The 13,377-nt window shown below is 46.4% G+C and overlaps 1 protein-coding gene across 5 annotated transcripts in view; it reads right to left on the reverse strand.

Annotated features, from left to right (window-relative positions):
* The window catches only part of LOC137532215 (CUGBP Elav-like family member 3-A), an 84,617-nt gene that overhangs the window by 24,708 nt on the left and 46,532 nt on the right, over positions 1-13,377 (reverse strand). For 3 of the 5 annotated variants that reach the window (XM_068252464.1, XM_068252463.1, XM_068252462.1), the window contains exons 3-6: positions 9,115-9,163; positions 6,018-6,146; positions 4,639-4,718; positions 2,342-2,497 (exon numbers count right to left, since the gene is read on the reverse strand). In XM_068252464.1, coding sequence (XP_068108565.1) covers positions 2,342-2,497; positions 4,639-4,718; positions 6,018-6,146; positions 9,115-9,163 — 414 coding nt within the window. The remainder of the gene's footprint in view (positions 1-2,341; positions 2,498-4,638; positions 4,719-6,017; positions 6,147-9,114; positions 9,164-13,377) is intronic. The other 2 variants (XM_068252466.1, XM_068252465.1) reach the window with 1 other exon arrangement.

Consider the following 13,377-nt stretch of genomic DNA (forward strand, 5'->3'; position numbering starts at 1 on the left):
AGATGTGGAATGGTAGACAAGGCTAACACCATGAGAGCGAGTTACTAAATATTTAGTAAATTATTTTTTAATTTCACGTATTGTACAAATGACAACGGTACATAAGATGCATACAGAGGGATGTCCTTTTTACCAACAATATGGTATAATTCTTTATTGCAAAAATGGTTAAGTTGCAAAATAGGGCAAAGGCTCTGAATGCTCTTTTCAATGGTCTTGTTGGCATTATCTACTTACCTTAGTAAGTGGGATTGAAGCTCACGAAACACACTTTGTCTACCAAGTGCAAAATAAACTGTTTTACTGGCAACTAGGCATGGCCGATGAGTTGATGCAGGATTCTGCACATTTTGTATGCAGCTTTAAATGGACCAATCAAAACTCCACCTTGGTGAGATTCGATTGGTCCATTTTCAAGATGTAAAATTAGCATAATCCTGCATGAATTCAGAATTATTCTCATCTCAATGACCATCCCTTTTGGCAGCCAATACTTACCTATCATTTTTAAACTGTGTTTGTTTGTTTTTTTTCCACCATTGGCAGCTCCTTGATCTCTCTGATCTCTTTTGGGAGGTCTGTTTATTTACATTTGTATCATAATAATCTTGTTTTTGGGAGTAGCAACCACATTTGAAGAAGATCTGCCTGCCTGAATTGGCCCGAGTTTTCCCACACATGCTAGTCTACACAACCACTATGGTTGTGGTCTGGCAACCTGGGTTTTGGAGTTGAGTATGTATTGCAGTGCAGCCTGGTAAGTTAGGTTGCCGAGTGGTGCCAATAGTGAAAATATAGGTAATATAACATTACCATTATTTTGCTACAGACTTACCTGGCACCCTATTCTCCCCCTAACCCCGCTCCTAATGCAGAACACTAAAATCACCTCTTAATGCCTAACACTAACCTCTCAGCGCCCATACAACCGCATCTCTCAACCAAGTAATAGGCAATCGGCTACTAATAGCTGATCAGCATTTGGAACTACTAGCTAGTGAAAATCATAGCCTAACTCTTAGACGCAATACTTGATAACCGGCTACTAACAAATGATCGCCTAGACCAGTGATAGGTAAACTTGGCTTTCCAGCTGAAAAGGAACTACAAGTCCCATAATGCACTTGCCTTAATGAATCATGACTGTGGCTGTCAGACTCCTGAAATGCATTGTGGGTCTTGTAGTTCCTTAACAGCTGGAGAGCCAAGTTTGCCTATCACTGGCCTAGACTATTCTACGAATTACGTATAGACGACTGGCTACTAATCACCGATCAGCTAATGAAAACCATAGCCTAACTGTAACGATTAGATGCAATACTAGACGATCGGCGACTAATAGATGATCGCCTAGTCACACTCAGTATAGACTATCTTCTTCTACTGAAAGCCGACAGGCAAGTATCTGACACATTTGTGCACCCAACTCACCATCTCGGTGCCCTGTTGCCTATAACTTGAATTGGCATCTATCTTTGTTGCGAGTATCCCTCACCTTTAACTTGCCGTATTTTTTATGTGTTTTTTTTTTCATTTGGAAGGTGACTGAGTCCCAGTATATCAAACTAGGAAAGAGTTCTTTATAGTCCATGTGGTCAAAAAGGACCTGAACTCTTGCACAGGACAAAATAACCTGTATGTAATTAGAGAGTTTAGCCTGTCTAACTTCCCCCTCATCGGGGACTGTAATTTGATGCTTCAGCTGGGTCAGCTCAGGGAACTCCTCTGCCATGGCAGAGCAACTAATTTGTAAACACCGGATGTTAACCCTATATCTGCTTCTATGAAAGCAGGAAGTAGACACACTCTAGATTTATTGCAGGATTTGTATCACATGTAACAAAGAAATGTTTCTTCTGTAAAGGTCATTATGCTGTTGCGTATCTTTTACAGCAGAGAGGAAGTTCTGAGTTCAGGTCCGCTTTGAGTTTTGGAATAAGGATGGGTTCTTCCCAAGAACTGTTGTGTTTTATGGTACGAGGGGTGAAGATGTGGGATGATTTATCCCACGAGGCAGTAATTGTAAAATCAATAACATCATTTAAAAAAAGCGACAGCAGATGAGTTTCTTCTATTTAATATGACCCATAATTATTGCTACTAAGAGACAGTGAAAGGCTGGAAATGTCATTGCTTTTTGTGAGGTCAGGGAGGGATTCCCATCGTCGGGGGGACGGTGAGACAAAGAACGCAAAGATTTTCTCAACCTAATTGTGGAATAACAGAATCATGCAAAGTCCTAGTAACCATGGTGATGATAATGATGTCACAGCTAATCGGTGATGTCATGCAGTCACAGTGGAACATAGATAATTGTATAGAAGGAGCGCATTGAATTCACCTGATCACTTACTGCCTGTGTGTACGCGCTGTACGCTCCAAACTGGAGGGCGATGGGACTGAACATTCCGAGCTGATTGGCAACTTGCTGCATCCGGCGCAGTCCCCGCTCCTTCTCTGTGTCTGCAAATTTTACAACCAGACTGGAGGAGGCGCCCTGCAGACAGAAAGCGTTACATGAATGGGACAATTCAGCATAATGTCATTCCCACTTCCACACCCCACACAGTGCACAGTACTACTTCCACATTCTACAATGCACATTACCATTCCACAGTACAGCACATGTTACCACTTCCACAGTCTACACAGTGCACAGCACCACTTCCATATTTTACAATGCACATTACCATTCCACAGTCTACACAATGCACAGTACTACTTCCACATTCTACAATGCACATTAGCATTCCACAGTCTACATAATGCACAGTACCATTCCACAGTACAACACATGTTACCACTTCCACAGTCTACACAGTGCACAGCACCACTTCCATATTTTACAATGCACATTACCATTCCACAGTCTACACAATGCACAGTACTACTTCCACATTCTACAATGCACATTAGCATTCCACAATCTACATAATGCACAGTACCATTCCACAGTACAACACATGTTACCACTTCCACAGTCTACATAATGCACAGTACCACTTCCATATTCTACGATGCACATTAGCATTCCACAGTCTACATAATGCACAGTACCACTTCCATATTGCACAATGCACATTAGCATTCCACAGTCTACACAATGCACAGTACTACTTCCATATTCTACAATGCACATGGTCATTCCACAGTAAAGCACATGTTATCACTTCCACTATCTACACAATGCACAGTACTACTTCCATATTCTGCAATGCACATTACCATTCCACAGTCTACACAATGCACAGTACTACTTCCATGATAAGCAATGCACCTTACAATTTCACATTACAGCTTCCATTAGATACAGTACATGTTACCACTTCCACAGTCTACACAATGCACAGTACTACTTCCACAATCCACTCCACACACTGTACTACTTTCAATTCAGCAGGACATTACTGTGCAGGGGGTCTATGTATAAATGGCATACAGAAATTATTTAGACTTTGCCCGATATTCTAAACCTGTAAGCAGCAATGGGATGAAAGTAACCATTAATAATGGATATTGAAGGCTGTCTACCTGTGATGCAGCAAACAGTGAGCTGATTCAGGCACTATCTAGGTGCCCAGTACATATTATCCTGGCGCTCAGCCTGTTGGGCGCAGGAAGGTAAGCTTAATGATGGCTCACCCTGCTGCCGCTAAAATACCGGATGAAGTTAAATACTATTCCCCCTCCGAGTAATAGCAACTTGGAGGGAGAAGTCATTTGGAGTCCGGCAGGCAGATGTGAGTAGCGCTATGATGTTCTCTGGATATTACTATGATCCACGTTCGTTTGCTTGGCACAATAGTGATTTAGCACTCTCTACTTTAGCATCTTCCACGTCTTCACTTTTTCCTCCTCTCCTGACAAAACCCCCTTTAAAGGGTGAAACATGTAGGGTCTTTTGGGTGTTTCACAGTCACTGTTCATCTAGTACATTTAGATCGTCACAGATAGATAGTGACCTTGTTCAGCATGCCGGGGCCTACACCTATTTTAGTGCACTAGCCGTATGAAAAACTGCTCACCTTGGGGTTGATTTACTAAACCATGCTAATTCATAGCACGGCCGTGCCAGCGTTTTGCGTGCGTTATAACGTGCTAACGTTTTTGTGCGCAATCGTGAATTTTCACATGCTAACGTGTATTTTTGCATGCAAAAATTCGCGTTTGCGTGCGCAAAACGCTAGCGTGGCCATGCTATGAGTTAGCACGGTTTAGTGAATCAACCCCCTTGTTCTTGTAATTACTATTCCCCCTCCACTATTCCCCCTCCAGGCCTCCATGGACTGTGGGGTAAAACGTAATTTGGCTGCCAGCTATTGCTATTGTTTTTATCGTAATTTGGGAGCCGTGTATTGCCGGTACCAAAATTACTCCCTGAGCACCAGCGTCTGGTGCACCCAAAATTTACAAAGGCATTTTTTGCCTAACTCTGGATAAAGCTGCGGAACCATTAGTGCTGCCACCTCTGGACTCTTTCCCATAATCCCATATTACTGGAACCATGGGACTGGTGCTGTCCAGTCACATGACCTTCCTGCAGGAGGATAATGCTGCTGAAAGACCATAGCTGCCACCACGCAAGACACACAGGACTCCCACAATGCCGAGGGATAGCGAAGTTGCATCTGGTCTTACCGGAAGTGTCCGACTCCCATGAAGCGCGTTGATGGCCGCTTGCGCCTCCGAATGTGTCTGAAACTTCACAAATGCACAACCTAAGCGCGGGAGACACCACATTACTACACGACACAGGGGCGCCACTGCATCACAACACAGTCATCACAATACTGGCACAAAATGGCTGCACTGCACCACCTAGGATTACTATGATAGGCCAACTAGGGGCTGGGAAAGATGTGGGGCGGGAGTTAGGGTCTACATGATTACATCACTACTCCACTCAAAACTCATAGCTAAGTGACTGCTAGGGTAGGCAAACACTATTTGAGATTTTAGGTAGATTAGACACTTGATTCAATACAATCTGCAATTCCTGGTGGTGGGGGGGGGGGGGGGGGGGGGGGCAGGGCGGTGGGCCTGTGTGTGGTGGGGGGTGCAGGGTCATGGGCGTGGTGGGGGTGCAGGGCCAAGGGCGTGTGTGTGGTGGGGGGGCTGGGGTGTGCGCGTGTGTGTGGTGGGGGAGCAGGGCCGTGGACATGTGTGTGGTGGGGGAGCAGGGCCGTGTGCGTGTGTGTGGTGGGGGGTAGGGGCCATGGGCATGTGTGTGTGGTGGGGGAGCAGGGCCGTGTGCGTGTGTGTGGTGGGGGGTAGGGGCCATGGGCATGTGTGTGTGGTGGGGGAGCAGGGCCGTGGACATGTGGGGTGGGCGGTGTTGCCAACTCATCCCTTTAAATACTGACACATCTAAGTTATACAGGTTCTGGGGCTTCTCACACATAATCAGTGCCTAAACTGCCTCTAACTAGCAACAAGACATGTACAATTCCTAAGTGTCAGTATGTAAAAGGGATGAGTTGGCAACACTGGTGGTGAGGGGCAGGGCCATAGGTGTGTGGCGGGGGAGCAGGGCCGTGGGGGTGTGTAATGGGGGAGCAGGGGCGTGGGCGTGTGTGTGGTGGGGGAGCAGGGCTGTGGGCGTTTGTGTGGTGGGAGGGTAGGGGCCATGGGCATGTGTGTGTGGTGGGGGAGCAGGGCCGTGGATGTGTGTGGAGGGAGCAGGGCCATGGGTGTGTGGCGGGGGAGCAGGGCCGTGTGTGTGTGTGTAATGGGGGAGCAGGGCCATGGGCATGTGTGGTGGAGAGGCAGGGCCGTGTGTGTGATGGGGGGCAGGGCTGTGGGCGTGTCTGTATGGTGGAGGGCAGGGCTGTGGGCCGTGTTATGCAGTCTATAAATCTTTAAGGTGTGAATAGTGCTGTCCCCCTCTTTGCAGGGTAGCAGTGGTAGGTGAGTCACCAGAATACATCCGATCCTTTCTATCTATGAAGTCGCTGTCTAAATTCAATCTACAGCCACGGAAGCAGTGAGAAGATAATCAGTCTCAGGCTTATATCTACCTTTGCTGGTCCCATCAGGCCCCCGCAGAACCGTACACTCGTCAATATTCCCAAAAGGCTCAAACATCCTGCGCACGTCTTCATCAGTCTGCTGCTTGCCCAGCATCCCGACAAAAAGCTTGCGGTCTTCTAGATGATGGAGAAAGGAGGTTACTGTACAGCTAAGGGAAGGGTGAGGGTGTTGCTGTGTAATGGGTGGGGAAGGGGGGGGGGGGGAGAGACAAGGGAAAGAAAGCAGAATGGAAATCTTATCCACATTGAACTACTGTACTGATTTCAGACCTCTGAAAGGGCAGATGCTTAGAGAAACATTTAGGACCACAATTATACTTTATGCCCATCTAGGCCAGAGATCTTATGTTGCCTTTCTCCTTATGCACTGTAGTGAAAATGACAAAATCAATAACATTTCTTATGTTTTACAATATTAATTTATAGACTATTTAGTCAGTGTTTGCGCATTCTAAAATCTTTCCTCTCCCTGATTTACATTCTGTAATTGTATCACTGGTGGTGACATCTTTAGTTCTGCCAGGTGATCTGTCCTGAATGTTCGTTACTGAGAGTTCTATGTACAGAGGGAGATCTTGCTTGCTTGGCAGATGAAAAAAGCCATTATTTCCCGCAATGCAACAAGGTTCACAAACCGCAAACTGTCAGGAGCATATTCGAGACATCACACTGTGGCCCCATTCACACTTAGAAGCGCAAAACGCCGGCGTTTTGCGGGAGTGATCTTTCTGAGATTTTACGTGGAAAAATCACTGGACAGTGCAGCGATTTCTTCGCGATCGCATTTAGCACTTCTATAGCACTGCAACGCGATCGCCGGGAAATCGCCTGAAAATAATGCAGGCTATGCGTTTGCGTTTCGTAATTTTAGGCGATTTGCGTAAATCGCCCATAGGGTTTTATCACACTAGCGCTTTCAAAAGCGCTAGCGCTTGAGCGTTTTGCCGAAATCGCCGGCAAAAGGCTCAAGTGTAAATATGGCCTGTGGGAGGGGTTTACCACAATATCAGCTATACAGCGCCCCCTGATGATCCGTTTGAGAAAAGAAAAATATTTCTCCAGCTACTGATTGGAATCAATGGAAGTTCAATCCTGGGTTAAAGTTTCTCTTTAACTGATAGAGATACAGTGGCTGCTATATTTTTTGGTACTTTTCCGTTAGCCGGGCGCATTAACTAGGTGGCGTTAATTACTACTATTCCCCCTCCAGGGCGCCATGGATAGTAGGGAAAGATGTAATTCTGGTGGAGTTTTATCGCCACCTAGTGAATGCACCCGGCTAACAGAAAAGTACCATTTTTTTTTCCTTTTGCTGATCATTCTGGCATTGGTCATTAGGGATGGTCAATGAGATGCAAATAATTCCAAGTTAATGCAAGATTATGTAAATATTATGTATGCAAATTTATGCAGCTTGGAAATGGACCAATAAAATCCCACCAATTTGTTGTTTCTCCATTTTTAGATGCATAAATTTGAAAATATAATTTGCATAATTGTGCGTCAACTCAGAACTATTTGCATCACATTGGCTAGAAATCCCTATTAGTAGTGTCCTAATTCACACACGTGAAACAAGCCTTCAGCCACCTGATCTGCATATGCATCATATGCAAAATCACAACGTGCAGGTAAGCGCCTGGAGGTGCAAAACGAATTATGCACAAAATCACAAAACGCTGGCGCCAGCGATTGAGATTTATGATGTGAACAAGGCCTAAAAGTATTAGAGGCAGAGGATCAGCAGGGCAGCCAGGAAATCTGCATTGTTTAAAAGGAAATAAACATGTTAGCTTCCATATCCCTCTCACCTCGGGTTCCCTTTAATATGTCATTGCTAGTCCTGCATCCCTGTGCAGAGCACCCCTCCCCCCCTGACACTCTCTAATGCCTTCCTTGTACACCACAACATGGGGGACTGATTGGGAACATTGAGTAACGATGAATATTAGATGTCACACCACCCAGAAATGATCATTCAGTGTTTGATGGTTGCTGGAGAGATAAAGCACCCAATGCTTTCATCTGTCTCTTGCAGAGACGGGTAATCTTTGTGTCCTTGAGTTCCCAGCTCTACATTTTTGCTGCAGCCATTAAGGCGGACCCCCCTCCCCCTGCCGGAACGCTGCCAGGCTAGACGGAACAAAGATACTATGGTGGGGGCAAGACTGGTTCTAGGAATAACGAGGCCCTGAGCAAAAATGAAGCTGGGGGCCCTTACATATTCCTACTGTACTGACAGTAAACTTGTGACCCCCACAGTTCCTGACTTGTGGGGTCCCTAAGGAGATTAGGGCCCTGGGCAGCTGCCCAGTTTGGCCCTATAAAAGCAGATTTCAGCCTGGAGCAACCAAAAGCACTAAAAAGCAGGGAAGAATGACATTTTAAACTGATGATAAAATATCACTTTTGGGTGGAGTGACCCTTTATCCCATTAGCAGTGTCAATAGAGTTATCTTGTTTGCAATAAGTGCACTGCTTTTGACCTCAGTTGGCAGAACTCGTGCTGTAAATTCTTGGAATCCTTTGATCTCTCTCTACTAGCAGACAATATAGAAACTGAAAGCAGAAGTCCTCTGTTACTGTCTCACACCACCCCCTAGGGACAAGTGGCCATAAATACACATTACAGCAGTACTAATTGGAAGCAGGGAAATGTAAAAAAATAAGATATAAATAAATGTGCTAAAATAAATTGGCCTGGAGAATTTGCTAAATAAATTGGCTGCTAAAAGGTTAAAATGATTAATGTATATTTATGTTAAAGCTAGGTACACACCATGCAATTTCCTGTTAAATCGATGGGTCGAAACTGATCATTTCCAACATGTCCGATCTGCTCCCGATCGATAATGGGATTGATTTTGTGCAGTAATGATCTGAAAATGGATTAAGTTATCAATCGGGGGCAGATCGGGCATATAGAGAATTATCGGTTCGACCCGTCGTTCTGACGGGAAATTGCATGGTGTGTACCCGGCGTAAAGGTACATTTTGGAGTAGGGAGCCATGTGAAGATTGGAAACAATAACAACAGATAAAACAGCAAACGGTATTGTGATTGTGCAGAGTTTAGTCCACCTACCTCCTCGGCTCTCACTGTCTGCTGGCTTCACCTGGATTGGTCGATTCATCTGGAAGAAAGTACAAACAAGAGGACCACTTGAGTATCTGCGTCTCTGTATGATAAGAATTATGTCTATCCTCGTCCATAGCCAGCCACACACATTCAGCCATTCAGCTGTCGCTTATTCCTTTCAGACAATTGTATGGATCAAAAAATTAAGGTGGCCATACATCTATTGATCTGGCGGCCGATCGACCATCCGGTTCTGTAATTATGATCAAACTGGAAGAAAATCGGTGCCACGTGCATGCCTGACAGATGTTGCAACCAATTTCAGGCCGAGCATGTCGATTGGACACACTGCAAGATGTTGGGCTGTTGTGATCGATCAGGTGGGTGGCGGTAACAACAAGCGATATCGGGACTAGCAACGAACACGATGAAACCCCGGCACTGTCCTCCCTAATTGCAAATGTCCCCGGAGCAATTTATCTGTCCGTGTCAGGCGCTGGCTCCGCCTATACATGTGCCCCAAGTGGTTACCAGAGTAACATGGGCACGTGTGACATCACACACGCCCCCGTGTACGCCGGCAACCATGTGGGGTGTGTGTATGCGGACTGCGGACAGAGCCTGGAACCAGCACCTGACATGGACAGGTAAAGGGCACCTTTGACTTTAGGGGGCACAGCGACAGGCCGGCGAGGCGGTGGATGTGGTGCCACAAGGCAGAAATGAAATCAGCATGAAATCGATCGTGAATTGGCCTGTGGTGTATGGGCAGCCGACAGATCTCTCTCTATTCATTTTCGATCAGAGATTTGACTCTTGGTTGAATCTGCCCATCATCGCTAGATGTATGGATACCTTTAGTGAGTGACCCTCTGACAGGCAGGGCTGTGGAGTCGAGGAGTCGGAGCAATTTTGGGTACCTGGAGTCGGTAGTTTCATAAACTGAGGAGTCGGATGATAATTGAACTGACTCCGCAGCCCTGCCGCCAGGTATCTCTGTCATTGCACAAGGTCAATAGATCAACAACTGTAGGAACTGTACAGAGATCTACTGGTGTGGGGCCCACAGATTAAATCACACAATTACTAATCTACTACCAGGGCTGCTTATAGAAATAGGCGAAGCAGGCATGTGCTTAGGCCACATACACACATCAGACCATAGTCTTTTGAAAATGAAAGATCACAGACCAATTTTACCCCCTTCCATGTAGTATGAGAGCCATACCTAACAGTCTATTCTATGGAGCTGAACTCCCCATCAGAAAAAAATCTTTGCAAGATGCTGCACACAAAGATGCTGTACACATACAACAGATCAGTATCTGCAACAGATCTGTTCCTGCAAAATGCATTCATAGTCTATGATATCTGCAGATCATCATACACACCTTTTTTTAACAGACATTCATCTGCAGATCAGACAATCATCTGCAGATCTGAAGATCCATCTTGGTGGATCTGATCTGCAGATGAATGTCTGTTAAACAAGGTGTGTATGATGATCTGCAGATCTCATAGACTATGAATGCATATTGCAGGAATGGATCTTGTGCAGGAACAGATTTTTTGTGTCTGTACAGCATCTGTGTGTGCAGCATCTTGCAAAGATTTCTGTCTGATGGGGAGTTCAGCTCCATAGAAAAGACTGTGTAGAGTATGGCTCTCATACTACATGAAGGGTGGTAAGATTGGTCTGTGATCTTTCATTTTCCAAAGACTATAGTCTGATGTGTGTATGAGCCTTTAGAGAGGCAAGACTCCTTACTTTTTTTGGGAGACTGCCAGCAGTACAAGGTTGCTGCAAAAAAAAGACTTCACCTGAGGCTGGATATACATCGCTGAAGCCTATAGGAACAGATGTTCTGGCACCATAAACCCGCCCTCCATCGAACCAATGAACCCGCAATGGAAATGCACGCCGCTACCGCGCCTGCCCTACCACTCTTTCTTCTTCCCGGTGTGCCTGCGCTCACCATCCCAGAGCCGAGCCGGCGTCACCGCCACCGGAGCATGGAGACCCAGATGGGTGGGCTGGATGGGCAGAGATGCCCCAAAAGCAAGACCTCTGGAGGAAGCCATTCCTTCTAACATCTCATATCTGGTGCAGAAGCTTCAACTGAGCATATGAGTCAGAATCAGAGATAATATGGCATTTCAGTGTGGTGTGGTCAGATACTGCATAATACAGTGCAATAAGTTAAAGGATACCCGAGGTGACATGTGACATGATGAGATAGACATGGGTATGTACAGTGCCTAGCACACACATAACTATGCTGTGTTCCTTTTTTTCTTTCTCTGCCTGAAAGAGTTAAATATCAGGTATGTAAGTGGCTGACTCAGTCCTGACTCAGACAGGAAGTGACTACAGTGTGACCCTCACTGATAAGAAATTCCAACTATAAAACACCTTCCTAGCAGAAAATAGCTTCTGAGAGCAGGAAAGAGATAAAAAGGCTGAATAGTTCATAGATTTTAGCTCTGGCATACTTCAATGAATGTGTCATTGAGCAAAAACAATAAAACAGTTAAAACTTAAAAAGTAGATTTAAACCTAAAATAAAACTGTGGAATATCTTAAAAAGTCATTTTTAGGAGAAGGAGGATAGATACAATTGTTTATTTCATTTGTTTATTTTTGCCTCAGGTGTCCTTTAATGTAAATGTTTAAGAATGTTATGGCAGTTTTCTGAGCTTTGATCCTGCTAAAAAGTATTTAGGTATTTATAAGAGCAACTGAATAGTAAATGAGTAAAAAAAGGGTTTGCTTGGAACAAGTACACAGCCAGGGGTGTCACAGCAAGCATGCAGCAAGTCACAGAGGGAACAAGCATGCAGGCAGTGGAGTCAAGCCAGGAACAAGCATGGAGCTAGTGGAGCAACGCCAGGAACAAGCACGCAGCCAGCGGAGTCACGCCTGGAACAAGCATGCAGCCAGTGGAGTCACATCAGGAACAAGCATGCAGCCAGTGGAGTCACACCAGGAACAAGCATGCAGCCAGTGGAGTCATGCCTGGAACAAGCACGCAGCCAGTGGAGTCACACCAGGAACAAACATGCAGCCAGTGGAGTTACGCCTGGAACAAGCATGCAGCCAGTGGAGCAACGCCAGGAACAAGCACGCAGCCAGTGGAGACACACCAGCAACAAGCATGCAGCCAGTGGAGTCACGCCTGGAACAAGCATGCTGTCAGTGGAGTCACACCAGGAACAAGCACGCAGCCAGCGGAGTCACGCCTGGAACAAGCATGCAGCCAGTGGAGTCACATCAGGAACAAGCATGCAGCCAGTGGAGTCACACCAGGAACAAGCATACAGCCAGTGGAGTCATGCCTGGAACAAGCACGCAGCCAGTGGAGTCACACCAGGAACAAACATGCAGCCAGTGGAGTTACGCCTGGAACAAGCATGCAGCCAGTGGAGCAACGCCAGGAACAAGCACGCAGCCAGTGGAGACACACCAGCAACAAGCATGCAGCCAGTGGAGTCACGCCTGTAACAAGCATGCAGCCAGTGGAGTTACGCCTGGAACAAGCATGCAGCCAGTGGAGTCACGCCTGGAACAAGCATGCAGCCAGTGGAGCAATGCCAGGAACAAGCTTGCAGCCAGTGGAGTGGAGTCATGCCTGGAACAAGCATGCAGCCAGTGGAGTCACACCAGGAACAAACATGCAGCCAGTGGAGTTACGCCTGGAACAAGCATGCAGCCAGTGGAGCAACACCAGGAACAAGCACGCAGCCAGTGGAGTCACGCCTGGAACAAGCATGCAGCCAGTGGAGTCACACCTGGAACAAGCATGCAGCCAGTGGAGCAATGCCAGGAACAAGCACGCAGCCAGTGGAGACACACCAGGAACAAGCATGCAGCCAGTGGAGTCATGCCTGGAACAAGCATGCAGCCAGTGAAGTAATGCCCGGAACAAGCATGCAGCCAGTGGAGTAACACCTGGAACAAGCACGCAGCCAGTGGAATCACGCCTGGAACAAGCATGCACCCAGTGGAGTCATGTCTGGAACAAGCACATGGCAAGTGGTGTCACAGCTGGCGCAAGCATGGACCCAGTGCAGTCACACCTGGAACCAGCGAGCATCCAGTGGAGTCATACCTGGAACAAACATGCAGTCAATGGAGTCACACCTGGAAAAAGCATGCACCCAGTGGAGTCACACCTGGAACAAGCATGCACCCAGTGGAGTCACACCTGGAACAAGCATGCAGCCAGTGGAGTCACACCTGGAACAAGCATGCAGCTAGTGGAGTCACAT

The sequence above is a fragment of the Hyperolius riggenbachi genome, chromosome 9 (genome assembly GCF_040937935.1).
Source record: "Hyperolius riggenbachi isolate aHypRig1 chromosome 9, aHypRig1.pri, whole genome shotgun sequence".
NCBI lineage: Eukaryota > Metazoa > Chordata > Amphibia > Anura > Hyperoliidae > Hyperolius > Hyperolius riggenbachi.